The following is a 26,298-nucleotide window of genomic DNA, read 5'->3' as shown; positions in this document are numbered from 1 at the left end:
GCCCTGAGTGAGGCCCTTAACTCTCAATTGCAAGAATTGTGTTCAGTCACGGTTGTAAGTCTCTTTAGATACAAGTGTCTGCTAAATGCCATTAATACATGAATGTGAGCACCTATATGAGTTTAGACTAGACAACCAATTGGATATTGGTTTGGTGTAAACTAATATCAGAAAGGTCATTAAAATGGGCTTCTGTTTGTGCCCAGGTGAGTACATTGACACTGACTCATGTTAAAGCTGTATGATTATGTGCTACCATATGAAATAAGTTCAGCTTCAGAAAAGCTGATTGGACAAACATTTTAATATGAGTTTTGATATTACTTTTTATCAAAGTACAGGTCAAGGACCAAGCCTATTATTAGACATGCCTGTAGTGTATAAGCTTCGATCAGAATAGATTTGATTAACTGAATATGGGCCCCTGTAAGAGTTTAAGTAAGCTGATTAGACATGGGTTACCCTATAAGCTTAGATCAGTAAGCATACTGGATACGGGCTCATGCATAAGCATAGATCAGACAGGTGATTGGAAATGGGCTCCTGCATGAGCTCAGATCAGACACATGATTAAATATTCTCACTTGTATTTGGGTTCAGATCTGCAGAGTTATTGGATATGAGCTCATATATAGGCTCACTTCAGGTAGGTGATTGGATATGGGCTCCTATACAGGTTCAGTTTTGCAAGGTAATTGGATATGGGCTCCTGTAAAGACATAACTCAAAGTCACCCATAAAGCTGTCCTTATGCGACGACTCCTTTCCTACACAAAACATACATCAGGACATTCACAGAAAAAATAATACTTTGCGATATAATGGGCAAGCTTTGGTTTAAACCCAGTAGCTTGTTTATGAGGTCAGCTCACAGCTGTTAGGAGGATATTGAGACTCATTTGTACACAAATACATTATCAAATTAATTAATTAGACACATCAGTTCAGAGATTATTACGCTACCCAAAACTCAATACAGTGTCCATTCTTACTGGCGCTCAGTCCTACCCTGTGTGTATTGTTTTCAACACGGGAGCCAAACAGAGACATCAGCTTACTCATGTATGCTGCTTCTTTCTGCCCACTGCTGTCTCACAGCGGGAGGTTGGCTTGGATGCAGCTGCTTGTTTGGTTTCACTCAAGCGGTTTAGCTTGTTTTCAGCTCGTGGGTCCCAAGGACTCACAGGCGGAATGAGAAAAAGATCAGCTGCAGTATCACCTGAAAACACTACTTTAAACCTGCATTACTATGCTGGTCCAACTGTGATTACAGGGTATGTGGGCTCCCACTGGATGGCAATACCTGTACCAACCACATGACTTTTAAACCTCAGTCTATATTAATAATATTAAATAACAGCAAAATAATGTATAATTGGACAATGTAAACTGAGTAACAACTATTATAGAAACAAAAAGATGAAGGTACGGACATGAAGGTAACAAAATCCGACAGAGAAACAGAAAACTGCAGTGGAACACTTACTGGTAGTGACTGAGTTAGACACGGTTGTGTAGGTGGTTAGAAAAAGCGGATATGTTTACTGTAGTAGATAAACAGCATGCATGAGGAAAGTGGATGAGGAATGGGAGGTAAAGAGGGGGAGATGGATGGAGGTAAAGGAGGAGAGGGAGAAGTGGAAATAAGAAAAGTAATGGCTGGTACATTTACAGCCAGGATTGGAGTAGGAGTAAGTAATATTATTGACTTTGCTGCAGGCTTTGACTAGCAATTCTGCTGATCAGGAAAATCATGCAGCAGAGCAGAAATATGATCAAGGGTGATGGATACTTTTCACTGCTTTTGTTTAAAAAAATAAAAGTGACATATTGAAAAAGCATCAATAATTACCCCCCCCCCCCCCCCCCACTAATTACAAATAACTTCTGCATAAAGAACTACTACTACTATTACTACTATTACTACTATTACTACTATTACTACTACTACTGTTACTACTACTTTTACTATTACTACTACTACTGTTACTACTACTTTTACTATTACTACTACTACTGTTACTACTACTTTTACTATTACTACTACTACTGTTACTACTACTTTTACTACTACTATTACTACTACGACTACTACCTTTACTATTACTACCATGGCTACTACTTTTACTATTACTACTACTACTTTTACTAATACTAATACTACTACTACTACTTTTAATATTACTACTACTATTACTATGACTTTTACTACTAATACTACTACTTCTACTACTACTGCTATTACTAGCAATAGTACTAGCAGTACTACTACTATAACTACTACTACTACTACTAATAATAATAATAATACTGCCATTGCTACTACTATTGCTACTCCTAATATTACTACTCCTACTATTACTACTACTACTATTACTACAGCAATGTTAAAAACAATTGAATCACTGACTGTGACAAAACCTTTGTGATAACACTAAAGAACATTAATTAACTCACACTAAACATTCTGTCGAGGTAATGCCAAACTTCTTAATTTGATTAACACCGGTTTTAATTTGGAATCTCTGTTTGTTCCTGAGTTGTTTTACTGTTAGATATTTATTTGCAGGTTTTTATGATGGGTGTGAGAACAATGCATTGTAGCAGGGGTCGTAGGTTCAAACTTCGCCTCTGGTCACTGTCTGTGAAGCGTTTGCCATGCGTTTGTGTTCATGTTTTGTTTGACCTGGATGTGAGGGAGTGTGTGAACTGGTGAGTGTGTAGTGCCCTGTAATGATCTGAGCAAGACCCAACACAGCACTTGAGTTATTAACATGAATTAAATGAATAAATAAAATTAATAAATAAAAAGAATGAAATTAAATTTAGATATGAAGATGGCCTGTCAGATGTGAATAAAGATAACCACTTTGGTGTACATTTAAATGTAAACATATAAAAACAAATCTACCACATATAATAAAAAAGTAAAACCCTGGAGCCTGGAACTGTAAAACCTGCCGGGCATCATCTGCACCCACCCACCTGATCATAAACTGCCATACCTTTGTCCCAAATCTTTTTTCCAACCTCTCATTATTAGCTGTTAAACAATATCACTGTTATCAACCTTGTTTAAGCTTTCAAGCTTAAATAAATAGAGTGATTAATAATTTAGCAAGCATTAGTGGTCTCCAGAGAGGTAAATAACAGTAAATAATGAGCCCTATATTCAAGAGGTTACTGGTTTGAGCCCTGTTATTGTGTTTGTTTGTAAGTTGCTTTTTCCACTTTTTGGAGTTCTTCCACTTTGTAATACAGACACACTGATGTCACAGGTGGGTGGCACGGTGGCTAGCACTGTCACCTCACAGCAAGAAGGTCTGGGTCCTTTCTGTGCAGAGTTTGCATGTTCTCCCCGTGTCTGCGTGGGTTTACTCCGAGAGCTCCGGTTTCCTCCCACAGTCCAAAAACATGCAGTTAGGTTAATTGGAGACACTGAATTGTCCTATAGGTGAATGTGTGTGTGTGTGTGTGTGTGTATGTATGTATGTATGTGTGTCTGCCCTGCGATGGACTGGCGGCCCATCCAGGGTGTTACTGTGTGCCTTGCGTCCATTGAAAAGCTGGGATAGGCTCCAGCACCCCCCGCGACCCTGATGGGATAAGCGGTTAAAAGTGATGTCACAGGTCCATTTTTTATTTAGTTTTTTTCCATTAACCAGTCATGACTTTCCCTCTGAAACAGATTGCTTACAGAACTTATCCTTTTTGTGTACCACGTTTTAATACGTTTTGGCTTTGTGATCAGTTCCTTTCTTCTCTCTAAGCCTCTCTGAGCCCTTACTGCTTTTTTTATCTGTACTGTTAGTGTTAACTAATGAATCATGTCCATGGTTTCACAACACTTCACTTACATTACATTATTAGCTAAAGAAGAAAACACTTTGCCTGGTTCAAACTGGGGTGAGTTGTACATTGGTCAGGTAAAAAAGAGGTTTATATTAGCTTTTTTTAAAATCAGTTACAAACACGACACTGTCAAAAATTCCATAAGAAAGGTTAAAATAAGTGTAATAAATAAGTGTAATAAATAAGTGGAATAAATAAGTGTAATAAAATATAGATAAATACACACATAAATATACACATACTTATATACATACATTATATACAGTATATATACATACATACACCGATCAGGCATAACATTCCGACCACCTTCCTAATATTGTGTTGGTCCCCCTTTTGCTGCCAAAACAACCCTGACCAGTCGAGGCATGGACTTCACTAGACCCCTGAAGGTGTGCTGTGGTATCAGGCACCAATATGTTAGCAGCAGATCCTTTAACTCCTGTGAGTTGTGAGGTGGGGCCTCCATGAATCTGACTTGTTTGTCCAGCACATCCCAGAGATGCTTGATTGAATTAAAATCTGGGGAATTTGAAGGTCAAGTCAACACCTCAAACTCTCGTTGTTGTGCTCCTCAAACCGTTCCTGAAGAATTTTTGCTTTGTGGCAGGGCGCATCATCCTGCTGAAAGAGGCCACAGCCATCAGGGAATACCGTTTCCATGAAAGGGTAAACATGGTCTGCAACAATGGTTAGGTAGGTGGTACGTGTCAAAGTAACATCCACTCGGATGGCAGGACCCAAGGTTTCCCAGCAGAACATTGCCCAAAACATCACACTGCCTCCGCCGACTTGCCTTCTGTCCATAGTGCAACCTGGTGCCATGTGTTTCCCAGGTAAGCAACGCACACGCACCCGGCCATCCAGGTGATGTAAAAGAAAATGTGATTCATCAGACCAGGCCACCTTCTTCAATTGCTCCATGGTCAGTTCTGATGCTCACGTGCAGTCGTCTAGCCATCACAATTTGGCACTTGTTAAACCTGCTCGCTCATTTTTCCTGCTTCTAACATCAACTTTGAGGATAAAATGTTCACTTGCTGCTTAATATATCCCCCCCACTAACAGGTGCCATAATGAAGAGATAATCAGTGTTATTCACTTCACCTGTCAGTGGTCTTAATGTTATGCCTGGTCAGTGTACAAGCAAACAACCTGCTTCAACCTGCTTCATTATTCTTTTAAATTTGACCAAAAATATACATACCTGTTTAACATCATATGCAAAGAGCACATACTGCATATCTGGACTTAGGAAGTACTTTGTGGCTTTAAAAGCAACCTGTAAAAAGATTATATTAAATTATTCAGAATTATTTGTCCTGAAGACATATATTAAAGGCTTTTATATCGTAAATCAATTTGGCTATCAGCACAATATGGAACAAGTTATAGATCCATTGTAAAAAAAAAAAAAAAAAAAAAGGAAAGCAAGACAAAAAGGTTGCTATGCTCCTAAACTTAAAATACTGAGAAGATAAGATGGGTGATGATGGAAGTGCATGTCCTGATCTAATCTATAGATGAAAACAGCTTCACTCACAAATGTGTTGTTCGTCAGGATGATGGTCGTTTCATTGGTGATAACGTTTAGCTTAAGCACATGGCCCTGCCGGTTCCGGTAAATGACTTCAGATTCTAAGAGAAAGAGAGAATGAGAGAGAATTAAAGTAAAAAAAATATGATACCAAACACCTTTTTCAAAACTTAACAATGTGTAAAGCACACTGCTGAAACATGAAAACAAGTCAAGTGTAAGTTACAGAGGAAACCTGTTTTTTATTATTATAGCATGTTGTTTACAGCAGGGATTCTTAACCACTGGGCTGTAAACTGGTACTGGGGTCATGGGTTGGACGGATAGATGGATGGATGGACAGACAGACAGACAGACAGACAGATAGATAAACAGGAGCAGTGAATTACATAAAACTGCAACAAAGAAGAAAAGACAATAAAACACAAAATATTTAGATATTTTATGTCCTGTATTCTTCTTGGACATTCCTCTTTATTGACCCAGTCATGACACAAAACCACTATATAAGATCAACCGATCACACACAGTGTTGCCAACTCCTCAGTTAGGAAAGTACGTAGCTATTGGCTGTCCTAATAGTCGCTAAATGACGTCATCACCTAATTTGCATAAGCATTAGCACATGTCAATAGGTCTTTCTATTATTATAAACCATAGGTAGCACATCTCAATAGATCCATTGATCTGTATCTCTTTATCATATCAGACCCTGTTGGATAAGATCCCAGTGAGAAAACTATAGATCACACCGATCTTATCTACAGCTACAAAAACATGGAATAAGGACACACTTTACTGTACCTGTTGAACTGCTAAGAAAGCACAAAACAAAAAAATAACCGAACACTTTTGTGTTGTCGTAATGTTAAGGTCGCAGATGGTTATTTATAAATGATTGGCTTCCCTAGATGTATAAAAAACGCTCTAAAATCACTGAACGCATGTATAAACGTGGTTAAATAAAACGTTAACAAATAGCATTAGATAAACAACTGTGGCATAGTTCTGAAATAGAATAAAAAATAAGTCACATAATAATGGCATTACATACACTTAAACTTTAAACTTTTAAAGGAATTAAAACTAAAACCACACATTACTAACCGCTAGCAGAAATAAATAAGCAAAGGTAGCACAGAATTATAGGCGTTCCACTCAATGAATCAAAAACAGATGTGCGCATGCTCGTTAGGACAAATCGATGCGTACTTTGGGTAGGATAAATAAACAGAACGGCAGCACCCGCTGCTCATTGAGGACAGTAACTGCAGAACGATATGTGCTTTCACGTCCGAGTCGCTAATAACACCAGAAAAAGTTGCTAGATTTGTCACTAGTCGCTAGAGGGGTCTGAAAACTCGCTAAATATAAGTTGGCAACACTGATCACACATACCAACACATAAAAAACTAAAATATTATTTCTATAAAAGTATAATTTTAAAATAATCAATGACAACCTTCCTTCCCATCATGAAAGATCAGGACACTCAAGGATAAGCGTTTTGTATATTCAAAACCAGTGCTGTGCCTTGCTAAATGACAATTCACCCTCAAAGATGAAACCTTTTGGCAAAAGCAGGAAGGATATTCCTCAAGCTCTTTTTGTACTGTGCATCAATCTTGTTTTCATCAGTCCTGACCAGAATAACACTTCTACTGAAGCGTTTCACATCACAGGATGCTATCACAAACATATTTTATCTGGTTTTAACACCCCGCAAGATGACGGACTATTTCTCACCGAGAAGCTCTTGAAACCATCAGATCCTTTTTTTTTCACGTTAGTGCTGACTGTTTACAAATGGTAATGTAACCATCGCCAGTTACAAGAAACGATAATAATTCTAAACCTCAATGATTTGGCCTTTTTCTTTTGGTTTGAGGAAATGTGTTTATTCATCAAATTCTTTAATAATTTAAAATGTAAGAAAATTAGACATTTTAGACAATAAATACAAACAACAACAACAATTTTTTAAAAGCTATGTATGGGCAAGCACCACTGACCTGTGCCCGCTTAAAAACTAAACCATGCCGCTCAGGTGGCGCGGCGGTAAAACGCGCTAGCACACCAGAGCTGGAATATGGAATACATCGTATCGAATCTCAGCTCTGCCATCTGTCTGGGCAGGGAGGCTATATGAACAACGATTGGCTGTTATTCAAAGGGTAGGGTCAAAACCAGTTAGGGTCTCCTCATAACTGAGCGGGCTACGACCTCTGCTGGCTGATTGATGGCGTCTGGACAGGCATTGAGGAATGGTGCTGATCAGGGTGTGGCTCTCCGTGCACAGAGCTGATTGGCATGTGAACTCGTCTTGTGCAGGAGAAAAGATGTGCGATTACTGTGCACGTGTTGGAGGGGATGTGCGGCAGTCTTGCTCTCCTCAATCGGGGCGGGGTGTCGGCTTCAGTAGAGAGGAAGCATAACGCAATTGAATTTTGTCGCGCTAAAAATTGGGAGAAACTAAACCATAAACCATGTACCAGGTGGGTACTGATGAACACTCTATTCCTCGTGTGTTTTCTTTTTCTCGTTGTAAAGTTTTTTTAAATCTATACACAATAAAAATACTTTGTATCCTAGTTGTTTGTTTGTTTGTTTATTAGGATTTTAACGTCATGTTTTACACTTTGGTTACATTCATGACAGACACAGTAGTTAATCGTTACACAAGATTCATTAGTTCACAAGTTTAATATTAAACACAATCATGGACAATTTAGTATCTCTCATTCACCTGACTTGCATGTCTTTGGACTGTGGGAGGAAACCGAAGCACCCTGAGGAAACCCACGCAGACATGGGGAGAACATGCAAACTCCACACAGAAAGGACCCAGACCGCCTCACCTCAGGATCGAACCCAGGACCTTCTAGTATTGTAGTTGTGTTTTCCTGGTTCATGTTCCTTGTCTTTTTTCCTGATCTTGATTTACCTTGCTTACTTGTTTTACCCCATGTCAATGACCATGATTATGATATACAAAATCTCCCCAATAAACTTATAAGTGCTGAGATTTTGCACATGCACCGTGCTTTAATCATTCACGGCACCTTATAAACCATGATAGCAGTTTTTTATGGGTGTAAATGCTAATACAAGGGAATTCTGCATTGATGTGGTCAGATATAATCAGACGCAATCTATAACAATAGGAATATCAAGTATCTTGTACTGCATCTGTAAGCAATGAGCATTATCGTTTGATGAACATGAGGGACATGCTGGTGCAGCAGGTAGTATGGTGGCACAAAGCTCCAAGGTTCTAGAGTCTTGAGTTTGACCTCACCTCCAGTTGGTGACTTCAAGGAATTCTGTTGGGTGTTTTTACTATGTCCAGGTAGGCCTTTTTCTGCAAACTTCAGTTTCTTTTACCCTTTAAACTATGCCAGCATGTGTACTGGTTACAGTTAAATCCTACTAGGTGTGAGTTAGTCCATAAATGGGTAAATAAATGCTACTATGGAATTGGATTGGTGTGTTCCTGCCTAATGCCTAGTTTTTCTGTTTGGGTGAGGTGTCCACAGCAGCCCTGATCTGGATGAAGCATGAACTAAATAAGAAGTCACGTTTGTTGAGCATCCATTTAATAACATTTACATTTTCAGCATTTAGCAGACACTTTTATTCAAAGCGATTAATAGTTGTGACTGAACACGATTTTGATCAGTTGAGGGTTAAGGGTCTTGCTCAGAGGCCCAACAGTGGCAACTTGGCAGAGGTGGGGCTTGAACTGGCAACCTTCTGAGTACTAGTTCAGTACCTTAACCACTGAGCTATCACTGCCCTCATTTTGCCTCCTACCGCTATCTGATGCTGATGATAGATTTTTAGTACTCTCCATCAGAGATGGGGACTCGAGTCCGAGTCGCATGTAAGTCGCACACACAGCGACTTCAGACTCGACTCAGACTCGTTTCAAATGACTCGACTTGTGACTCGCAAAAAATGACTTGTGGACAACAAAAGTCAGCAACATTTGTTAACATTAGTTACCTGTGACAATTAATTATATATTATATTCTGATCGTGTCATTTTCTGCTCTCTAACAAAGCTCCAGGCGTTTTAACCCGCAATGCACGCAATGGGTAAATGTTCCAGCCAGCTTCCGGTGTAGTGATTAAGCGTCACTCCCTACCTTTGGAATCTCACTTACAATGGTGGAATACCGTACGTAGTGCACTTCACTGGAACATCTGGTGTGAATGAAACGCTCATACAGAATTGTCTTTAATGGTTGGAAGAACCGCTTTCTAAACCAATCAGACCTTCTGATTAAAATTTTTAGTAAGAAATGCTGTTATTTGTATTTATTTAGTTTGCAGCGTCACACAGATGACTTGACACACGTGACTTGACTCGGACTCTAGCCTAAAGACTCGTGACTTGACTCGGACTCGTATTTTGTGGCTCTCCATTAAGTTTGGAACTAAAATGAAGACTGGAAGTTCCTCTGCAATGCAGGTCAGATTAAGTGTGTGTGTGTGTATACAGACAGACTTGTATAGCTCTCTAACTTTAGACACAATCTTTAGTTGGAGTGACTATAAAGAACGCAGAGCTGCGCTCGATAAATTGCAGCTTGACACGAGAGTGCAGCTTGTTCCAGTGTTCAAGGACAGTGAGCAGCAAAGTAAAGCGGCACTCGTCTGCAGATGGTCCACGATATAAAAAATGATCTAAATCTGAAAGTCTTATCTGCATAATGAATTAAAAAGTCTCATCCCCCGGATTTACGCCTGGAATTTGCATGCATCTGAGCAAGTCTGTAGAAAATCAGCTTTTCCTTAAAAACAGCACAGCCCTGTAATGTCTTGTTTGTAAATACATTTTATGTGTCATATTAATAACACATAAACATTAGATTTAAACTGCAATACTATTGGCTGACTTCTTATATATATATATATATATATATATATATATATATATATATATATATATATATATACAGTGTATCACAAAAGTGAGTACACCCCTCACATTTTTGCAAATATTTCATTATATCTTTTCATGGGACAACACTATAGACATGAAACTTGGATATAACTTAGAGTAGTCAGTGTACAGCTTGTATAGCAGTGTAGATTTACTGTCTTCTGAAAATAACTCAACACACAGCCATTAATGTCTAAATAGCTGGCAACATAAGTGAGTACACCCCACAGTGAACATGTCCAAATTGTGCCCAAATGTGTCGTTGTCCCTCCCTGGTGTCATGTGTCAAGGTCCCAGGTGTAAATGGGGAGCAGGGCTGTTAAATTTGGTGTTTTGGGTACAATTCTCTCATACTGGCCACTGGATATTCAACATGGCACCTCATGGCAAAGAACTCTCTGAGGATGTGAGAAATAGAATTGTTGCTCTCCACAAAGATGGCCTGGGCTATAAGAAGATTGCTAACACCCTGAAACTGAGCTACAGCATGGTGGCCAAGGTCATACAGCGGTTTTCCAGGACAGGTTCCACTCGGAACAGGCTTCGCCAGGGTCGACCAAAGAAGTTGAGTCCACGTGTTCGGCGTCATATCCAGAGGTTGGCTTTAAAAAATAGACACATGAGTGCTGCCAGCATTGCTGCAGAGGTTGAAGACGTGGGAGGTCAGCCTGTCAGTGCTCAGACCATACGCCGCACACTGCATCAACTCGGTCTGCATGGTCGTCATCCCAGAAGGAAGCTGACGCACAAGAAAGCCCGCAAACAGTTTGCTGAAAACAAGCAGTCCAAGAACATGGATTACTGGAATGCCCTGTGGTCTGACGAGACCAAGATAAACTTGTTTGGCTCAGATGGTGTCCAGCATGTGTGGCGGCGCCCTGGTGAGAAGTACCAAGACAACTGTATCTTGCCTACAGTCAAGCATGGTGGTGGTAGCATCATGGTCTTGGGCTGCATGAGTGTTGCTGGCACTGGGGAGCTGCAGTTCATTGAGGGAAACATGAATTTCAACATGTACTGTGACATTCTGAAACAGAGCATGATCCCCTCCCTTCGAAAACTGGGCCTCATGGCAGTTTTCCAACAAGATAACGACCCCAAACACAACCTCCAAGATGACAACTGCCTTGCTGAGGAAGCTGAAGGTAAAGGTGATGGACTAAACCCAATTGAGCACCTGTGGCGCATCCTCAAGTGGAAGGTGGAGGAGTTCAAGGTGTCTAACATCCACCAGCTCCGTGATGTCATCATGGAGGAGTGGAAGAGGATTCCAGTAGCAACCTGTGCAGCTCTGGTGAATTCCATGCCCAGGAGGGTTAAGGCAGTGCTGGATAATAATGGTGGTCACACAAAATATTGACACTTTGGGCACAATTTGGACATGTTCACTGTGGGGTGTACTCACTTATGTTGCCAGCCATTTAGACATTAATGGCTGTGTGTTGAGTTATTTTCAGAAGACAGTAAATCTACACTGCTATACAAGTTGTACACTGACTACTCTAAGTTATATCCAAGTTTCATGTCTATAGTGTTGTCCCATGAAAAGATATAATAAAATATTTGCAGAAATGTGAGGGGTGTACTCACTTTTGTGATACACTGTATATATATATATATATATATATATATATATATATATATATATATATATATATATATATACACGTCCAATTGCCAGATTGCGTCATGCTTCCTCTCCACCAATGCCGATCCCTGCTCTGATCGAGGAGAATGAAGCTAACCCACGCCCCCTCTGACACGTGGGCAGCAGCTGTATGCATTTTATCACCTATACTTTTACGAGTGCAGTGCAGCTCAGCGTTGTGTACGAAGAGGACACACCCTGACAGCACACTTTTCTCATCTCTGTGCAGGTGCCATCAATTAGCCAGCAGAGGTCGTAATTGTACCAGTCATGGGAAAGAGACCCCATCTGGCTTATTCCCGCCCATATCTGAACAACAGGCCAATCGTTGTTCATGTGGCCACTCAGCCTTTGCCGGTAGGCAGAGCTGAGATTCGATACGATGTATTCGAGATCCCAGCTCTGATTCCAGCGTGTGTTTTTAGCGCTGCGCCACCTGAGCGGCCAGCTGACTTTTTTTGACTGCCCCCGTTAGAGCTTGCCAAAGCAGATCATTTCATTTGGCACAGTTTTTTACACTAGATGCCCTTCCTGATGCAACCCTCCTATTTATCCAGGCTTGGGACCAGCACTAAGGGTGCACTGATATGTGTGTGTCCAACAGCTAGATTCATGTACCACCATGCACACTCTGTATTTGTGAGCCCAGCCCGGGATTCGAACCCCCAGAATTCAGGCATTGTTGTTAACTGCTGTTATTATTATGCAACACAGAGGAAAAGATAAGGAGGAGAATTAGTGCCTCCGGTATAGATGACATGCTTATGTGTGGAAGTTCATAAAATTACGCTAGCACACCAACGCCGAGATTCTGAACTCCTCGGTTCGAAACTTGGCGTTGCCACCGGTCGGCTGGGTGCCATCTGGCGGGCATAATTGGCAGTGTCTGCAGCAGATACTAATTGACCACCGTAGGTGGGGACCGGACTATGTGTGGGTGGGATCGTCATACGCTGTGTAAAGACCCTGATTAGCGGAAGAGACGTGCAGAGTGCATGGGCGAGAAGAGGAGGGCTGTACACATGTCAGAAGAGGCATGTACAGCAACTGGGTATCCCTCAGCAGCGGAAGACAAATTGAGTGCGCTAAATCGGGAGGAAAATTGATGCAAAAAATGAATAAATAAATAAAATTATCTGCAATTTGAACCACAGCAGCCCTTCTGTTGGTCTGTACCAGATGCCATAGCCTTCATGTCCTCAGGCATCGTTGAATCTTTGCTGCCCACAACCTCTCTGCAGTTTGTAGCTTGTCCCTTCCTGGACTACAATCAATAACTGTCCTGTGAGCGCCTCTTGCTGTTGGAGATAATTCATCCAGTCATTCAGCAACAATAATTTGATCCTTATCAAAGATCCTTGTCACTAAGTGTCACTAAGAATTTGGTGTGTGCTAGAGGTCAGTACAGGGCTGATTTTTAAGTAGCAAATCTGTTCACTACTGCTGAAACAGGATGCAACCTGATCAAGTGCAGGAGTGCAAAGCCTAAAGGAAGCCAGTAGTTATTTAAGTAGAAAGCATTAAAGGCAAAGCTGTAAACACAATATAAATGGGAGGGGAGCACATTTAGATTTGCTGAAAAAGTGAACAAGTCCCCCTCAGTATGCTAATTTAAAAACATGTTACACATGTTATAAATAAACATGTGTAGTCAACCTAGCAAATGGTGCTATTTCAAATGCACATTTACACATGGTACTGTTTTATTTGCACAGGGCTTACCCCTTTATTTTTTTGTTCTTTGTTATATGTCCTTTTTATATCTTATTTTTGCATTACATTTCAGTTTAATATTTTTATTTTATTCCCTTGCACTACATTGACATGTTTTTGTGTAATGCTTGTGATGGTAATTTGCTGCTGTAACGGTACAATTTCTTTACGGGGATCAATAAAGTAATAAATCAGTCAATCAGTCAATAAATTAATTAAGCAATAATAGTAGGATTTGTCAGTGTTCCCAGTTGTTGATATGACAGGGATGTTTTACAATGGCAGATTCCCCCTCCCCAATAAATTTGGTCCACCTCAATGTTTAATTCATGGCTACAATCTTGAGTAAAGTTAATACTTTTAGAAACAAGGTTTTATATTTTGTTTAGTTATTATAAACGTTAATTTGCAGAATTTCTGGACAGTATTTATCATCCTGTTTTCGTCCAGACTGGCTGATTGACCGCACGTGTCTAATAAGCTGCTTTGTAACGTCCTACAGGAGTCCCACAGGAGTCCACTGGTAATGCTAACCTCTAATCTATACAATCAATGTACTGTTTTATATGAAGTACTTGGACGGCACAGTGGATCAGTGGGTAGCACTGTTGCCTCACAGCAAGAAGGTCCTGGGTCCGATTCCCAGGTGGGGCGGTCCGGGTCCTTTCTGTGCAGAGTTTGCATGTTTCTGCGTGTCTGCGTAGGTTTCCTCTGGGAGCTCCGGTTACCTTCACAGTCCAAATACATGCAAGTGAGGTGAACTGGAGATTGTCCATGACTGTGTTTGATATAACCTTGTGAATTGAAGAACTTTGTGTAATGAGTAACCACCGTTTCTGTCATGAATGTATCCAAAGTGTAAAACATGACGTTAAAATCCTAATAAACAAACAAACAATATGAAGTACTGTTATATCTGGGCACGTTACCTGTACAGCATCAACGATTCTTACGTCAAAACGTTTCACCAACTACTGAAAATCTTTTCTTCCTAATTATGATTTTTTTCCCCCCCAGACATAACAGTAATTGATAGAAAAGTATATGAATTTATAATACAAATTGTTCAGGATATTCAGGATTTACTGTGTTTGGAAACCCAGTTACTGATGCTGAACCTGTTCTGGCCATGAAACACTTCACAAGTCAATAAAGTTTAAATGTCAAATCTATAACCTTGACTGTTCTGGATTCTTTCAGCGAAGTAAACAAACCTTGAAAAATAGAAACTTTTGTAAGAAAAAGCTGCAGAAAATCACTGAGGTAAAATCTTTCATGAATGATCTTTTTGAAATCATCAGAAATTATGATTTCACCCTTCAGCACCTGAAGTATTTCATTTTTTCTTTGGCATTGTAGAACACCAGCTCGTTTAGTCCAGTTCCCCCATCAACTTTAAAATGTCTTTGTAAATCGCTCTATTTCTACAGCAGCTGTCCAATTTCACCCAGACAGCCTGTTTTCATTTCATCTCTTCTTTGCCACAGGGACAAGAGTCATCTTTTTTTTTCAGCAGAGATAAAAGCACTTGTATTCCTTGTACGGCCGGTGGTCAGGTATTTTTCCTCCTAATGCACACATTCTGTATAGATTCAATTATTTTAATGCTGTGTCTACATATATATAATGTTTGATTTTATACATACATATATATATACACCGATCAGCCATAACATTAAAACCACCTCCTTGTTTCTACACTCACTGTCCATTTTATCAGCTCCACTTACCATATAGAAGCACTTTGAAGTCTGTTTCTCTGCATGCTTTGTTAGCCCCCTTTCATGCTGTTCTTCAATGGTCAGGACACCAACAGGACCACCACAGAGCAGGTATTATTTAGGTGGTGGATCATTCTCACTGCAGTGACACTGACATGGTGGTGGTGTATTAGTGTGTGTTGTGCTGGTATGAGTGGATCAGACACAGCAGTGCTGCTGGAGTTTTTAAACACCTCACTGTCACTGCTGGACTGAGAATAGTCCACCAACCAAAAATATATCCAGCCAACAGCGCCCCGTGGGTAGCGTCCTGTGACCACTGATGAAGGTGTAGAAAATGACCAACTCAAACAGCAGCAATAGATGAGCGATCTACAAGGTGGACCAACTAGGTAGGAGTGTCTAATAGAGTGGACAGTGAGTGGACACTGTATTTAAAAACTCCAGCAGCGCTGCTGTGTCTGATGCACTCATACCAGCACAACACACACTAACACACCACCACCATGTCAGTGTCACTGCAGTGCTGAGAATGATCCACCACCCAAATAATACCTGCTCTGTGGTGGTCCTGTGGGGGTCCTGACCACTGAAGAACAGCATGAAAGGGGGTTAACAAAGCATGCAGAGAAACAGATGGACTACTGTCAGTAATTGTAGAACTACAAAGTGCTTCTATATGGTAAGTGGAGCTGATAAAATGGACAGTGAGTGTAGAAACAAGGAGGTTGTTTTTATGTTATGGCTGATCTGTGTATATGTACCAGTCCACCTTACAATCAATTCTTACTCACTGGTCATACTAATAGAAAGCCTCACACATACTAATGACATGTATGATGCTTCTTTGCTTTCAGAACAGTGGCATGTTGTGAGCATTTCTTTGTGACTTGTTAGGTGCACGTACCTGGTATGAATCTAATGTTCTATCACTTTACACGAGTATTAGATTTAGATCTAGTGACTGCAATTACAGTATATTAAACCTGCTTATATTAAAAAGGAAGCAGTTTTGATGACTTGTGTTTAGTGGTATGCTGCAGTATTACACTCTAAGTAACTATTACAAAGACTGGAAAATTAAGGTCCTAGCAGGATGCACATAGTCAGCAAGAATATTTGGATATGCTTGTTTTTTTCTGAATTAGGATGGCAAAAATAATATTCTACAAAACATTACACCACTATCAGCCTGAACAATTGACACAAGTAGTTCAAGTCTTTGGAGTTAAGCTCTTTACACCAAAATCTGACCTCTCCAGTTGGCACTGCTCTTTAGATTTCTTCTTCCTGGCAGACAGACATGGAACCCACTGTGGTCTTCTGCTGTGTAGCCAACATGCCTCAAGGTTTAACATATTTGTGCTTTTTTTGCAAATACATTTTCCTCTGACCTCCTTTATCAACAATATATTTCCAGTTACATTTATGGCATTTATCTAAATCAGCAGATTAGAAGTTTTTGGACATCCTCAAACAAACTGGTCTGGCGCCAACGACAATGCCATGATCAAAGTCATTTAGGTTACATTTAATCAACTGGCTGATGTATAATAACATAAATGAGCAAGTGTACAAATGTTTCTATTTAGATGGCCAGTAAGGTCAGATGGCCAGAGGTCCTCTCGAACCTGTAGAGGAGGTGGGAGAAAGGAGGATGATAGCCAAGCTGTCATCCATCCTGGACAACACCACACATCCACTACACAAGTCTGTGGGGGCCCTAACAAGCTCCTTCAGCACCAGACTCCTCCACCCCCTGTGTAAGAAGGAGCGCTACCTTAGGTCCTTCATTCCAGCAGCCATCAAAGCTTACAATAATAATATGTGATATGTCACCCATATCTACACTTACAAAGCAGTCCAAAGTCAAAAACCAGAAATCCAACCAACCAAGCAAACAAATCCAAAGGTACAAGAAAACTCACAGTCCAAAATCAGAATATACAGGGTCATACACAGGAATTCAGAATACACAAGAAAAACGCTCAGAATTGCAGTACAAACAAACAAGACCTCGCAACATGTGGTTCTCAGTGTGGGGTATTTATACCCTAACAAAATGGCCACCAAACAGGAAATGATGGCCAATCAGAATTCTGGCGACAGGGACTTCTGGTGGTGCGGAGGAGCAGTCGCAGCCGGTGTGACAATATGTAATATATTCTTTATATTTCTATTGTATGTATATACTATATTTTTACAATAATATATGTACATCACTTATTCTTAAAGGGGTGATTTTCCCAAGGGGATCAATAAAGTCTTATCTTATCTTATCTTTATAATTGCTGTGACCCTGCTGTGACCCTAATGTCCATGTTTTGAAATAGTTGTTCTATAAAACATGTGGAAAGGGAAGGAATTTTATTAAGAAGTGTGCAAAAGTGCTGAATAAAAATTACAACATGATTCCTTGCACCTCTTAACTAAGTTATATTTGTATTTTTATATTCTATATTATCTTTTTCAGTTTGCCACTTTCAGTTTTTGAAGCAAAATATAAAGTATTAATCATCATGATGATCATCATATACTAAGATTAATGCATTTTCATTATCTCTTATTAACACAGTAACAGATGGAAGTGTGGCGATTGCTAAATGTCAGGCTCTTCATCATCATATATCTGAGCACTGAAAAGACAGGAAAAAGTAAAAACAAATTAACTTCATTGTGCCCTAAATCGTTAACCTTGGAAAATCTGAAATGCCCCCATATTGCTGCTTTTCAGTTTAAGGTTGCAGGTTCAAGTTATGTATAATATATTATTTGAATTGTAATGTCTAGCTTGTATAATTGTTGCAAATTATTTGTGGATCCTTTGTGATTTTTTACTCAAACTTTTAGAACCAAAAGTTTTGCAGAATCTCTTGTTTGTTTATTTGGATTTTAACATCATGTTTCACACCCTTCGGTTACATCCACGACAGGAACGGTTGTTACTCATTACACAAGATTCATCAGTTCACAAGGTTATATCAAACACAGCAATGTCCAATTCACCTTACCTGCATGTATTTGGACTGTGGGAGGAACACAGAGACATCAAACTCAGGACATTTTTGCTGTGAGGTGACAGTCAACCCACTTAGCCACCGCGCCGCCCAGCAGAATTGCTTGTAAAACAAAAATAAAATATAAAGAAACACGACTTTCATTCATTTAGTGACTGTTTTACCATTGCTTTATCCTGGTCAGGGTCGTGGTGGGTCTGATTAATTGGGTGAAAGGCAAGAAACACCCCGGACAGGTTGCCACTACATCACAGGTCAGACATTCACACACAATGTTTAGTCAGTCTAACTAACCTGACTCTAAGTTGTTGGACTTATGGGAGAAAACCGGAGCACCCAGAAGAACCCCATGCAGACACGGAGAACATGCACATGTTCTCCACACAAAAAGGACCCTTATTGCTGTGAGGCGACAGCGCTACCCACTGCACCATTGTGCTGCCACAAACATTGCAGTTATCAACCAGACACCACATGCTGTGCTAACAGTTTGCACAAAAAGTTGATAAAACACTATAAACTTTGTAAGGAACACACTCTCAAAGACAGTTGGTCCTCCTAAACTACAGAAGACAATTTTAATATGTTTAATATTTACAATTTTGTGTTAAGCTGCTCCAGTTTAACTTTAGATAGATTAAAAGGGTTAGATTCATATCATACAGATCTCACAACACAATATTATGTAAGAAGAATATTACAGCATCTCTTTCTATTTTCTTAAGTGGCAAATCAGCCTCAAAATGGACCCTTATAGTGTCTCCAATCTCCAATTTCTTAATTTTAGTTTCCATTTATTTGCTGTTTTCTGGCTTTGATATTATGAACCTATGCAATCTGACACCTCCTCTGGTCTCAGATTTGTAGAACAGCCTGAATAAAGCAATTCTATAATTACAAACTGTACAAAGATAGAATTAATGTTCACAAATCCCCCAAAATGCTCATTTTGAAATAACTGTCTGATTCACTGGCTGTAACAGGAAACAGTCGGGCTGTATCTATCCAAGCATAGTCCTTTAATACCACAGGCAAACATGGTCATGAGTCCAAAAAAAGAACACCTGCTCTCTGTGGGTGGGATAGCCTAGTTCCTTTCTCAAAGCTGTTACGAATACCGAATACCTTTCAGATTGTTTCCTAATTAATTTGATACTATATATACACGTGTAAAAAAACAACCCACAGAGGGACCACAGAGATACAGTGTGACCTGTTGTTCTCCTAATGACAGTCAAATGCAGTGATGGATAAAGTACCTAAAAGCCACACTTGAGTAAAAGTACAAACTTCTTACCAGAAATTTACTTTGATTGAACTTAGATTTAATGTACTTAAGGATCAAAAGTATTTTTCTGGTAATAAATGTACTTAAGTATTGAAAGTAGAAGTTCAAGTAAATGCTGTTATTGAAGACGCAAGCGGTCAGAATTTTGAAAAATATGTAGACACACACTAACACACCACCACCATGTCAGTGTCACTGCAGTGTTGAAAATGACCCACCACCTAAATAATACCTGCTCTGTAGTGGTCCTGTGGGGGTCCTGACCATTGAAGAACAGGGTGAATGGGGTCTAACAAAGCATGCAGAGAAACAGATGGACTACAGTCAGTAATTGTAGAACTACTTGCTTCTGTATGGTAAGTGGAGCTGATAAAATGGACAGTGGACAAAATTACACATGATGTTTATGTTGTATTGCTTTGCAATATGCAGTTTAAAAGGTTACAACTGTAGGTGCAAAATACAGGTTGATGTCAACTGTAATAGATCCCTTTAACCACAGTGAGATTAGTCATGCATAAAAGTAATTTCCCAAAACATAATTGCCTGTTTAAATTATTAGCACCAATATACTTTAGCTGCACTTAATAAAGTGAGGAAAAACATGCAGATGTGCAGAACAGATTTTTCTAAACCATGTAAGGGTCATTCCTACAATTCGGTGCCTTTTGTGTCCCCAGCACTGATAACTGTATTTATTAAGTACAATTTTAATCAATAAAATTTCTAAACATCTTACTGAAATAATGAACACTTTCAAATACTAAACACAATGTCTCATGTCCCCAGTGCTGTACATTCTGATTTAGTGATGGATATATGAGGTTTAATCATAAAAATATCTTGGATTTATTTTCTTTATGAGTTTGATTTTATTGCTGATTATAAATAAGACTTTTTCACACGTTCCTCAAGTTGCTGTCCACCCTGTTATCTCTTACTACTGTCTCTTAAAATGAAGAGCTGTTTTACATACTGACATCATTTCCTGGAGTTCACATGATCTTTTTGGAGGGAAAACAACTGTGGAAGATGAGCGGCTTATTAAACTCCTCATTTTAATGTTGTTTTTTCCACATTTTATCCTAAAAGTCTTATATGGTCAACCATAACATGTCCACCCTGTTACGGGATACATGAGAAAAAGCAATACAATTTAATCATTTTAAAAATGATCACACTAAAAAGCAGAGCATTCTTTGTCTGAATTCACTTTTATGCTAGCATGGTTTTGCTCACTTGCTAGCTTATGGCTAATTTTATGTCAGAATGTCCACCCTGTTATGGTCCACCCTGTTACAACCTCATACGTACTGTAACAGGGTTGACGTCACAGTGTGTATGAGTGTACATGTGTAATTTAGCTTGACCAATATTAGTTTGGAAAAGTATAAAATGTCCTTTTTATAATAAAACATGAAAAACAAATTACAACAGTGTTTCATTTTCAAAAAGTTTTAAGGTCCAAAAGGCACCCAATCCCAGCAATGACCCGTAAACCTTAAAGAAATGTCTAAAATAAAATAAAATAAAATAAACACACAGTTTTAATCTTTAGGTCTCTGTAGGACACAGTTCTGTGTTATTTATTTACATTTTGCCATTTTTTCTACATGTAAACAGTAAGGGGCCTGACTAACCTAGTGTAACAAAGCATTTTAAACTTGCTCATTAGATTTTTTTAGTTCTCCTTTTGGGCCTCAGTGCTTGAAGAAGAAAATTGTTTTAAAGCAGCATGAAATCTGAATTGTAAATAGAGGAAAATCAATCTCAAAATCAAACTAATTTAGTAGTCCTATGTGTATTTTTGTTTAATAATTTAGTATCAACAAAATTACTGAGTCAATTGAAGCCAGGGGGAATTCTTGAGTGGGTCTTTTCATGCTTGCTTGATCCAGGGAGGATTTTATATTATGTTGACAGATCTGAGCAGTTGAATTTCTTTAACAGACTCACTTCACAAAGAGAAGGTAACAGCTTCAAAAAAATCACACTGAACGGTTTTAAGTTTTATTAGTTAGATACTGGCAGTGACTAACACTGGTAAAACAGATTTTAAGGGCAAATACACTGATCAGCCATAACATTAAAACCACCTCCTTGTTTCTACACTCACTGTCTATTTTATCTGCTCCACTTACCATATACAGTGTATCACAAAAGTGAGTACACCCCTCACATTTCTGCAGATATTTAAGTATATCTTTTCATGGGACAACACTGACAAAATGACACTTTGACACAATGAAAAGTAGTCTGTGTGCAGCTTATATAACAGTGTAAATTTATTCTTCCCTCAAAATAACTCAATATACAGCCATTAATGTCTAAACCACCGGCAACAAAAGTGAGTACACCCCTAAGAGACTACACCCCTAAATGTCCAAATTGAGCACTGCTTGTCATTTTCCCTCCAAAATGTCATGTGATTTGTTAGTGTTACTAGGTCTCAGGTGTGCATAGGGAGCAGGTGTGTTCAATTTAGTAGTACAGCTCTCACACTCTCTCATACTGGTCACTGAAAGTTCCAACATGGCACCTCATGGCAAAGAACTCTCTGAGGATCTTAAAAGACGAATTGTTGCGCTACATGAAGATGGCCAAGGCTACAAGAAGATTGCCAACACCCTGAAACTGAGCTGCAGCACAGTGGCCAAGATCATCCAGCGTTTTAAAAGAGCAGGGTCCACTCAGAATAGACCTCGCGTTGGTCGTCCAAAGAAGCTGAGTGCACGTGCTCAGCGTCACATCCAACTGCTGTCTTTGAAAGATAGGCGCAGGAGTGCTGTCAGCATTGCTGCAGAGATTGAAAAGGTGGGGGGTCAGCCTGTCAGTGCTCAGACCATACGCCGCACACTACATCAAATTGGTCTGCATGGCTGTCACCCCAGAAGGAAGCCTCTTCTGAAGTCTCTACACAAGAAAGCCCGCAAACAGTTTGCTGAAGACATGTCAACAAAGGACATGGATTACTGGAACCATGTCCTATGGTCTGATGAGACCAAGATTAATTTGTTTGGTTCAGATGGTCTCAAGCATGTGTGGCGGCAATCAGGTGAGGAGTACAAAGATAAGTGTGTCATGCCTACAGTCAAGCATGGTGGTGGGAATGCCATGGTCTGGGGCTGCATGAGTGCAGCAGGTGTTGGGGAGTTACATTTCATTGAGGGACACATGAACTCCAATATGTACTGTGAAATACTGAAGCAGAGCATGATCCCCTCCCTCCGGAAACTGGGTCGCAGGGCAGTGTTCCAGCATGATAATGACCCCAAACACACCTCTAAGACGACCACTGCTTTATTGAAGAGGCTGAGGGTAAAGGTGATGGACTGGCCAAGCATGTCTCCAGACCTAAACCCAATAGAACATCTTTGGGGCATCCTCAAGCGGAAGGTGGAGGAGCGCAAAGTCTCGAATATCCGCCAGCTCCGTGATGTCATCATGGAGGAGTGGAAAAGCATTCCAGTGGCAACCTGTGAAGCTCTGGTAAACTCCATGCCCAGGAGAGTTAAGGCAGTTCTGGGAAATAATGGTGGCCACACAAAATATTGACACTTCAGGAACTTTCACTAAGGGGTGTACTCACTTTTGTTGCCGGTGGTTTAGACATTAATGGCTGTATATTGAGTTATTTTGAGGGAAGAAAAAATTTACACTGTTATATAAGCTGCACACAGACTACTTTTCATTGTGTCAAAGTGTCATTTTGTCAGTGTTGTCCCATGAAAAGATATACTTAAATATCTGCAGAAATGTGAGGGGTGTACTCACTTTTGTGATACACTGTAGAAGCACTTTGTAGTTATACAATTACTGACTGTAGTCCATCTGTTTTCCCCTTTCATGCTGTTCGTCAATGGTCAGGACTCTCCCAGGACCACCACAGAGCAGGTACAGTAGTGTTCAAAAAAATAGCAGTGACTTTAAAAAAGTGAATAAAGCACAAAATCATTATAATAAATTTTATTTCCATAAATGCAAACGCACTGAAAATACTCCACTTTCAATTCTAAATCAAAACATTAACTAAATTTAGCCAGTTTGTGTTAATCCTTTACAGAAAGTTAAGAAAAATGAATATTAGGCTGTTAAAAATAATTGCAGTGCCAGCATTTTTCTTTAAAAACTAAAAAAAATGTATCTATAACATGAAAAATTTTTTGAGGTTTCACTTTACTTTAAATTACTGAACTAATATTCAGTGGCATAACAATTGTTTCCGAGATCTGTGTTGCATGGAGTCGACCAACTTCTGGCACCTCTGAACAGGTATTCCAGTCCAGCATGATTACATTCCATGACGACATTCCACAGTTCTTCTGCAATTTTGGGTTTTGCCTCAAAAAAACGTGTTTCAGATATCAGAACACAAGTTCTCTATGGGATTGAAGTCAGGGGATTGTGCTGGCCACTCTATTACCTCGATCTTGTTTGTCTGTAATCAAGATGTTTTGGGTCATTGTCATGTTGAAACACCCATTTTAAGGGCATTTCTTCTTCGACATAGGGCAACATGATCTCCTCAAGTATTCTGATATATTTAAATTGATCCATGATCCTTCGTATGTGATAAATAGGCGTAACACCATGGTATGAAAAACATCCCCATATCATCATTTTGTACCACCATGCTTTACTGTCTTCACAGTGTACTGTGGCTTGAATTCAGTGCTCGAGGGTCGTCTGACATACTGTCTACGGCCACTAGACCCAAAAAGAACAATTTTGCTTTCATCAGTCCACAAAATGTTGAGCCATTTCTCTTTGGACCAGTCAATGTGTTCCTTGGCAAATTTGAACCCATTCAGGACATGTCTTTATCTTAACAACGGGACTTTGCAGGAGTTCTTGCTGGTAAATTGGCTTCACTTAATCATCTTCTGTACTTACTGGTAACTTCAGATGTTCCTTGATCTTTCTGGTGGTGATCATTGGCTGAGCCTTTGCCATTCTGGCTATTCTCTGATCCATTCGAACAGTAGTTCCACGCTTCCTTCTGCGTCTTTCAGGTTTTGGTTGTCACTTTAAGGCATTTTAGCTGAGCAGCCAATAATTTGCTGCACTTCTCTGTATGTTTTTTCCCTCTACAATCAACTTTTTAATCAAAGTACGCTGTTCATCAGAACAATGTCTGGAACAACCCATTTTACCCAATATTTCAAAAGGAAATGAGCTACGACCAACCTGTGCAACATTTGCCCCCTCCTACATTAAATAAGGGCCAAAATTGACACCCGTTCTTCTGCATAATTAATGACTTCACCAATTGAACTCCTCACTGCTATTATTTTGAACAACCCCCTTTCAATTAATGCTTCAATTACTCAGGATGAGTGGGATGCATGTCCTAATTGTTGGGTTTGTTTTGTTTTCATTACTCTACTACACTTTCAAGTGAATTTTTTGCTATGTAGAAATATCACTTCTACTAAAAACAGTGATTTATCAAGTTAATGGTGTTGGACTGCTATTTTTTTTAACACTACTGTATTATTTGGGTGGTGGATCATTCTCAACACTGCAGTGACACTGACATGGTGGTGGTGTGTTAGTGTGTGTTGTGCTGGTATGAGTGGATCACACACAGCAGCACTGATGGAGTTTTTAAACACCTCACCGTCACTGCTGAACTGAGAATAGTCCACCAACCAAAAATATCCAGCCAACAGCGCCCTGTAGGCAGCGTCCTGTGACCACTGATGAAGGTCTATAAGATGACAACTCAAACAGCAGCAATAGATGAGCGATCGTCTCTGACTTTACATCTACAAGGTGGACCGACTAGGTAGGAGTGGACAGTGAGTGGACACGGTATTTAAAAACTCCAGCAACGCTGCTGTGTATGATCCACTCATACCAGCACAACACACACTAACACACCACCACCATGGCATTGTCACTGCAGTGCTGAGAATGATCCACCACCTAAATAATACCTGCTCTGTGGTGGTCCTGACCATTGAGGAACAGGGTGAAAGCAGGTTAAAAAAGTATGTAGATAAATAGATGGATTCTGATGGAATCAGTAATTGTAGAACTACAAAGTGCTTCTATTCATGCTTTAAATCCGTCATTTGTAACTGGGTCAGTAATAAATGGAGATTTGTGTCCTCCCCTGCTCTGTGACCTACTTGGCCGGCAGAGGGACCACGTAGATACAGTGTGACCTGTTATTCTCCTAATGACTGTCACCTGTGACTCGTGAGTGCTGATGTGCTCCAGGTATAACCGTTTTTATAAATATCACGACTTCCTCCTGTCCTCTTCGTCAGCGCATTAGCTGGGACACCTCATTCACACAGAACGTCAGAATTCTGTTGTTTTCTGGGAACTCGGCCTGGTGTCTCAGTCTTTAGGGGCTCACAAGAGAAATGCACTGGGAGAGCGGAATGCCCCAGTTGTGCCGTGACATACTTGTTTTCTAAAGGGGGAATTGGTAGGCGGTTCACTGTAATGGCCAGAAACCAGATGGCGCAGTGGGTACTCATTCTGTCCTGCTTTCTGAGAGCCTGGCTCTCTGTGGATGAAAGGAGTGTGAGTCTGTGACATATCATGACGACCCTATTGACAT

At 39.8% G+C, this 26,298-nt stretch overlaps 1 protein-coding gene across 1 annotated transcript in view; it reads right to left on the bottom strand.

Annotated features, from left to right (window-relative positions):
• The window catches only part of LOC134324744 (inactive dipeptidyl peptidase 10-like), a 117,576-nt gene that overhangs the window by 33,925 nt on the left and 57,353 nt on the right, over positions 1-26,298 (bottom strand). Inside the window, exons 4-5 of the mRNA XM_063006681.1 lie at positions 5,396-5,490; positions 5,060-5,134 (exon numbers count right to left, since the gene is read on the bottom strand). Coding sequence (XP_062862751.1) covers positions 5,060-5,134; positions 5,396-5,490 — 170 coding nt within the window. The remainder of the gene's footprint in view (positions 1-5,059; positions 5,135-5,395; positions 5,491-26,298) is intronic.

The sequence above is a fragment of the Trichomycterus rosablanca genome, chromosome 12, assembly GCF_030014385.1.
Source record: "Trichomycterus rosablanca isolate fTriRos1 chromosome 12, fTriRos1.hap1, whole genome shotgun sequence".
Taxonomy (NCBI): Eukaryota; Metazoa; Chordata; class Actinopteri; order Siluriformes; family Trichomycteridae; genus Trichomycterus; species Trichomycterus rosablanca.
The sequence above is the reverse complement of the archived record's forward strand: the minus strand, read 5'-3'. Positions and strand labels throughout refer to the sequence as shown.